This window comes from Apodemus sylvaticus, chromosome 1 (assembly GCF_947179515.1).
Source record: "Apodemus sylvaticus chromosome 1, mApoSyl1.1, whole genome shotgun sequence".
NCBI lineage: Eukaryota > Metazoa > Chordata > Mammalia > Rodentia > Muridae > Apodemus > Apodemus sylvaticus.
The window spans coordinates 65,452,187-65,459,315 of record NC_067472.1 but is presented as its reverse complement, the minus strand read 5'-3'; the positions used below and the strand labels follow the sequence as shown (position 1 = coordinate 65,459,315).

The 7,129-nt window shown below is 48.4% G+C and overlaps 1 protein-coding gene across 2 annotated transcripts in view; it reads right to left on the bottom strand.

The window, feature by feature from the left end:
- Positions 1–381: 381 nt before the first annotated feature.
- Tubgcp2 (tubulin gamma complex associated protein 2) overlaps positions 382–7,129 on the bottom strand; it is a 24,521-nt gene continuing 17,773 nt past the window's right edge. For both annotated transcript variants that reach the window (XM_052196123.1, XM_052196115.1), the window contains exons 12-18: positions 6,109–6,281; positions 5,697–5,825; positions 4,380–4,500; positions 3,928–4,071; positions 3,132–3,260; positions 1,955–2,118; positions 382–1,349 (exon numbers count right to left, since the gene is read on the bottom strand). In XM_052196123.1, the coding sequence (XP_052052083.1) occupies positions 1,214–1,349; positions 1,955–2,118; positions 3,132–3,260; positions 3,928–4,071; positions 4,380–4,500; positions 5,697–5,825; positions 6,109–6,281 (996 nt within the window). In that variant the 3' untranslated portion in view covers positions 382–1,213. The remainder of the gene's footprint in view (positions 1,350–1,954; positions 2,119–3,131; positions 3,261–3,927; positions 4,072–4,379; positions 4,501–5,696; positions 5,826–6,108; positions 6,282–7,129) is intronic.

Genomic DNA, 7,129 nt, shown 5'->3' with positions numbered 1-7,129 from the left:
GGTATACGCTGGTTGAGGGAGGGTATTTTCAGTTAGGAACAATGCTGCCCCCTAGTGCTGGACCCAAAGGCAGCCCCTAAGTCCGTACAATTCCCAACCCCAGGCTCTATGCAGAATCTTCCAATTACAGTGGTCCTCCCACAAATACCTTGTGTCTTTGAGGCAAAAAAGATCCCCGGCATACACACACACACACACACACACACACACACACACACACACGCACGCACGCGCACGCACGCGCACGCACGCACGCGCACGCACGCGCACGCACACACACACACACACGCACGCACGCACGCAGGCACGCACACATCACAAAAAACATGTACATTCTCACCAGGTTTTAAAGGCAAACAGTTAAGTCTGGGGAGACCTTGCTGTGGTACAGGCAGTTTGCATGTTTATTCTTCTTGTTGAGTACATGTACAGTGTATGCGTACTGTGCTTATGCATGTGGAGCTGAGAGACTGACACCAGACTGTTCCTCTATTACTCTCCACCTTTTTTAATTTGTTTGAGACAGGCCTCTCACTGACACGGAACTCATGACTCATCTAGACTGGCTGGTCAGCAAGCCCTAGGAATCCACCTACCTGTGCCCACAGCACTGGAAATAGAGAAGTGGCCACTACACCCAACATTTAATGTAGGTGGTGTGCTAGCTAGACTTATGTCAGTTTCATATATGGTCTGCGGTGCATTTCCTTGATTGATGCTTGCTGCAGGAGGGGCCAGCTCATTGTGGGCGGTGGTGCTTCCCAGCTGGTCCTGATCCTGGGTACGATGAATGGGAAAGCAGGCTGAGGAAACCTCAGAGAAAGGCAGTAAGCAGCATTTCTCCATGGCCTCTGGATCAGTTCCCGTCTCTAGGTTCCTGCTCTGACTTTCCTGGATGATGAACTAGACTACAAGGTGGAAGCTGAAACAAACCCTGTCTTCTCCATGCTGCTTTTGCTTATGGTGTTTCATCATAGCAACAGAAGCCCTACTTAAGATAAACAGTAAGGATCTGAATTTAGGTCCTCATATTTGCACAGAAAACATTTTACTGACTGGACCATCTCTGCAGCCCTCTGGAAAGCTTCTAAAAGGAAATCTAACACCTTGAGAAAGGAAATCATTGAGCCAAGATAGAAACTCAAAACCATGTTTAAGCAGTAATAATGCATAACACCCATGTTCCAGAAATAATGATATTTAACAAGCAAGTTCATTGCGCAGGAATGGCCACCCTGGGTGCTGGTGCTGAAGGTCCCCTTGGGACAGGCACTTGGGGGGCAGCCTTCTGACTCCTTTCTGCAGACAGACGTTCCAGACGTTCAGCATAGAAACCATTGAAATCTAGCCTTTAGAGGGGGGAAAGGGGGGTTAGAAAAACTCCAGGCAGAAGCTAGCCCAGCTGAGAAGATAATACACGGATCTGCCGTGGTTATCCATGTGGCAACCCCGCTTCCAATCATGTAAAGGTCAGTGACAGATACAACCCAGGGCTTCTTCCAGGCACAGGGAGGGGCATGCTCCACCTGCCAGTGCGTGGGTACACTAGCAGGCCTCGATCCCAGGGGGCCTTATTGTGTGCCACTGGTTAGGGCTTGCAGTACCCAGCATCTCCTGCCAATGGGAGTCTGAGGGTGCCCCAGGCTTGCGAAGCCTGGCTGTGATTTTCTGTGCTAGAGATCTCAGAAATGAGGGCATTACAGGGTGGCACAGGACACTAGATAGTCCCAATGTACAAACTAGTACTTTCCAAAGGACAATTCAGTTATAGTATCCAGTTCCTGGATGAAGCCAGAGCCCCTTCCTATCCCAGTGGTAAGCAAACAGCCCCTCAGCCTGAGTATTCACAGCCTTTGCCCAGTTGCAGGCACCTGATGCTGGAGCCATGGCGAACAGGGGAAGTGGTGAAAGCGGATGGCAGGGCAAGGCTTTCCAATTAGGAAGTGTCACTTACCTGGAGATGACACTGGCCATGCCATGTTCACAGTCACTGGTGCTGTAGACACTCAGTCGGGCCAGCAAGTCAAGAAGATGGGCAGAGAAGTTTTTGTCAAAGTTGTTGATGGTGGCCTCAAAACCAGAGGACAGCTGAGGAGTGTCCATATGCTCAGACAGATGCTGGAAATAAAGCCCAGGGAGCTCAGTATGGTTACCAGAGAACTATAAGGATGCTCTTCCCCTCTTGTTATTTTGGGGTTTCAGTTTTAAGACAGACCGTTGCTACCATACTTCAGGCTGGCTTGTATTCTCCTACCACAGCCTCCTGAGTGCTCCCACTTCTGGCTCTCTGTTTGGAGACAGAGTCTCACGTTGTCCAGGCTGGCCTTGAACTTATTTTGAATGATGGATCCTCCTGCCTCCACCTTCTAATTCGAAGTGCTGGACTGCTGGTACATGTGACCATACCTAGCCTCCCTAGTTTTTTAATGAATTAGTTTTGCCTTGTCCCCAGGGTATAGATGATGGGCACAGAGCACGGCAAATGCAGGAGGCCCAGCACCCTAGGGCTTCTCCAGGCTGTGGTCTGATTCCAGGGCTACTGCTGTTTTCCTCTCTGCCTCTAACAGCAAGGAGAGACCTCTCTCCTACTGCTCTTGCTTAGCGCCCTCATGCTCTCACACTATCTCCCATTTACCAGCTCCTGATTATGAATCCTAAAGGCTTCACGGGTCATCTGGCTCAACTGACTAAGCAGGAAAAAGCACTTTAGCCAGGTAAAGCTCTGTGCTCTAGGGCAGCCTGGCCTACCCCGCACACTACTGTTGTATAGATGGCTTCCACCACTCTGGAGGCCAGATGTCTGGAGGCTCAGTGTTGAGAAGGAAGACTCTAGTGGCTGTGTTTGGAACCTAACTTCAGGACCTGTGTTTTCCCCATCGGAGACGTAAAAGCCAGGGAAAGGAACAGAAGGTCTCTGTGTTAATCGAACTTATTATGAAACTGGACCTGGCTCTGAACAACTGATCTCTTGCTTCCACTTTCCAAGTGCTGGGATTCTAGGTATAAGCCACCATACCTGGCTTTATAATGTCTGTCTTGTTTAAGATTTTATTTTCTTAAGTTTGCAATGCTAATACTGTCGTACCTGAGTAGGAAGAAGATCTTTCTGGATAAGCCCCATGGCCACATACCTTCCTGGTAGGCTCCTTCCGGGGGCGATCTTCAATCCGCTCAGTCTCTGTGGGTGGCCCCTGCGCACTACCCTGATCCAGCGTCAGACGGCCTAGCTCACTGTCCAGTTTCATACTCTGTGTAAATTTCTAAAGGTGAGCCATGAGGAAAGGTTATGGTTAGTTCCACATATAGTGTTCCACAAAAGACAGCAAGTACCGACAGGTGCACAGTACCAACCCAGAGACACAGGAACACAAAGTTGTAGACAGGATGTTAGTTCTTAGCATTCCCAGGTCTACATTTTTCAGTGACTACCAACTGAGTTTCCTAAGAACATAGTTGTCTTGTTTTTCCCTATGTGGGAGTTAACATGGCCTCTAACCATCTAAGGAATGAGCTTCACAGCCCTGTTCCCTCTATAACCTAGAACCACCGACATCTTCTACCTCCTGACTGCTCTAAAGTGCTGCCTAAAGAGTACCTGGCTCCCAGCATCCCCCAGCCTAGAGACCCCGGACTACCCTTCTGTCACTGACATTTTCTGCATTATAGGGACAACTGCTTAAGTTTAATCATGTTTAATATTCAGTTTTGACAAATAAATGCAAAGGCATCCGGAAGAGGCCTAAGACAGAGACCAGCACAAGGGATGCTACGAGAAATAAGGCGGGCCCTAGAAAGCTTCACAGCCAGAATGGGATGGACTGGCCCCAAAGACCAGGAGCTCTGCAAGGGCAGAAGTTGAGGGACAGAACAGCATGTGGCAACAACCTGGACACAGCATACATGCTCTTGATGCCTCCTTGTCCTCACCTGCATACAATTGGTGAACATGACACACACAGACATGAGCTTGGAGAAAACCTTCAACAGCTCAGGGTTGGTCAGCATGCAGTCCTTCAGGCAGTTGTCAAGGAAACTTGTGTGGTGGCCAAGGACATCGTCAATGTTGGAGGCCTGCAAACAAAGGCCTGAGACTGCACCGAAGATACTGGGCATGTGGTTTTCAGTTCTGGCTTGGTACTCTGCTGCCTGTCCACTGCCGCTGTCTCAATGGCCTGTGATCTCTTAAGACTACTCATCTCTCCCTTCTTTCTGTCTCCTCTCACTTCTCTCATGAACATGGGCAGCAAACAGGCAGAGGGGAGGCAGTGGACATTTTTGTGGCTGCCATGAGACCTGGCTAGCACATGATGGTGTTATGAAATGCACTCTGGCTGGGAAAGAGCCTCTCAGATGCTATCATTTATAGAGCAGAAACTCACAGATTTCAGGTTTTTCTCAAGGATGTGCCAGGTCGGTTCCATCACTTCAAACATCATGTAGTACTGAATATTCTGGACAAAGTTGAGCATTCGCTGCCGCAAAGTGAAAGCACCAGCAAACCTGCATGCATAGGAACAGGTAGGAGGAGGTCATGCAGATTCAGCATGGAGCAATGCAGCGCATGGTGATGGCTTCCACCTCCAACCCCACAGCAGAGTGGACTCTCATGACCCTAGTTCTCCTGTGCTGACAGCTAGAACACAGGGACAAATGACATTAACAAGATGTCGAAGTGCTGAGATCTGAAGACACCCACTCCCACCTCTGGCTTCATCAGAGTGTCACTGATGTCCTACCCAGTACAACTCTTATTCCCCTGCATCCTGAAAAGGGAGTGCCAAATAGCGTACCATGGAGACATAGAGCAGGATCTGTAGCTAACTACACCACCAGAGCAGACGTGAAGGTTTGAATGACTTGTACCCAGTTGGTGGCTGTTTGGGGAGGCTTAAGATGTGCGGCTTTGTTGTAAGAAGTATGTTACTGGGGGAAGACTTTGATGTTTCAAAAGACTAGCAACATTTGCGACCTCCCTCTCTCCTGCTTCACTTCCGTTTCTGCCTGCTCGCTGCCATGTTCCTTGCCATGGTGGTGATGGACTCTCATCCCTCTGGAACCACTTTCTTTCATACCTTGTCTTGGCTTTATGTTTCATCACAGCAGTAGAAAAGTAGCTAAGATGTCAGGTAGGTAATGCCAAAACTACCACTATGGCTGGCTCTACGCACTTGTGTTCTACTGCGACAATTTTTTCCCAGATCTATTTTCTTTTTAATTATATGTATGTGTGGTGTGTGTGTGGTATCCCCACATGAATGCAAATTCCCAGAGGCCAGAAGAGGACTCCTTGGAGCTGGAGTTATAGGCACCAGTGAGCTGTTCAGTGAGTAGAACTTTGGTCATCTCCAAGAGACCACACCCCTAACCTGCTAACCCCTGAGCCACCTCTCCAGTGTCCTGAGACAAATTCCTAAGAAACTTTACCCTTAAACTTTCCTTTAAACATGAGCCAGCCCCACACCTGACTCATGTACGTCACCAGAGCACTTACCGCCCCGTACTCAGGAAGAGGGACTACAGAGAGGGCTCCGTGCTATAGATAGAGCCTAGAAGTCTGAGGATCTGAACAGTGAGTGTGTAGCTAGTGGGAAAGGCATGAAAGTGGATAAGCTAGAAGTGACTTTCAAACAATGCTTTCAAAGACCCAAAAAGCAGAGCCGCTTCTCTTTGAATGATAGAGGGTAAAACAGACACACCATTTTGCAGAGTGCAGCGCATGCTGCTTGGCTGTCTTGTTGCTGATCCAGACACTGCAGAGCTGCCGCTCCACATGCTTGCAGTAGAACATATGTCGGAAGAGCATCTGGTAGCGGGTGAGTGCTTTCCTGCAAAGAGGGGTATGTCAGGAACCCGGGCAAGGCAGCCTGTGCTTCTGACTATGCTGTACCAGCAGACAGTAAGAACAACCCAGCATCCTGCAGTGTGAGGCTGCCCAAGCAGGCAGCTCTGACTCCCATCCATCCCTGCACTGAGCCGGAAAAGGAACCAAGTTTCTTAATACTAGTAGAGGTTAAATACCAACTGAAAAGCCTTATCTGAAAGGTCAGGATATAGCTCAGTGGTGAGCACTTGCCTGACCATAAATAGCCTGGGTCACATAGGACTCACCTGTTAATAATCAGTGACAGGGGCCATTTGACCATGTAGTCAAAGGAGAAGGCCTCCAGACCACTCAGTGTGAGTTCCGTGGGGTCAGCATGGGTCATTGCCTTCTCCTGCTTGGTCTCGATGGCCAGAACCCGCAAAAGTTGAGTAATAAGGTCGTGAGGCATCAGGTCAATCTGGGGAAGTGAAAGAAAAGATGCACACAAAACTGTCTTAGACCTTACCTACCCGCGAGTGGAGCTGGGAAAAAAGAAAGCTTCTTAAATACTAGTACAGGCTAATCACCCACTGATAACCCTTAATTAGCAGATTAGGTCGGAGCCAGGAACAGAGGCCCACACCTTTAATCCCAGCACTTGGCAGGAACACCTATGTGAGTTCAGGGCCAGTCTGGTGTATATAGTGAGTTCCAAGACAGCCGGGGCTATGCAGAAACCCTGCTCTAAAAGAAAAAGTTAGGCTGGGATGTGTGCTGTGCATGGGTGACCACTTGCCTGCCATGGTAAGGTCCTAGGTTCTAGCCACAGCACCACACAGGAAAAAAACTACATCAAAGCATCGTCCATTAAAGTGGAAGAGAACATAAAGGAAACTTGGTTTTTAAAGAATTATTTTTATATTGTGTATCTGTGACTATCTATATGTTCGTATGTATGTATGTATGTATGTATGTATGTATGTATATATGTATGTATGTAAAATGTGTGTATCTGGTGCCTGTAGCGGTAAGAAGAGAGCATCAGCTACTGGAACTAAAGACACAAGCTATTCAGTTTGGGAGCTGGGAACCAAACCTAGGTTCCTCTGCAAAAACAGCAAACATTTGTGCTGGCTAATTTTGTCAAACTGACACAAACTAGAGTCAGTTGGAAAAAGAGAATCTCGAGAAAATGCCTTTACTTGCCCACCGCAGGTCTGTGGTGCATTTTCTTAATTAGTGGTTGTCATGGGGTTAGCCAGGCTAGTGGTGATGACACCCTCGGGCTGCTGGTCTTAGGTTTTATGAGAGAGCATGCTGAGCGAG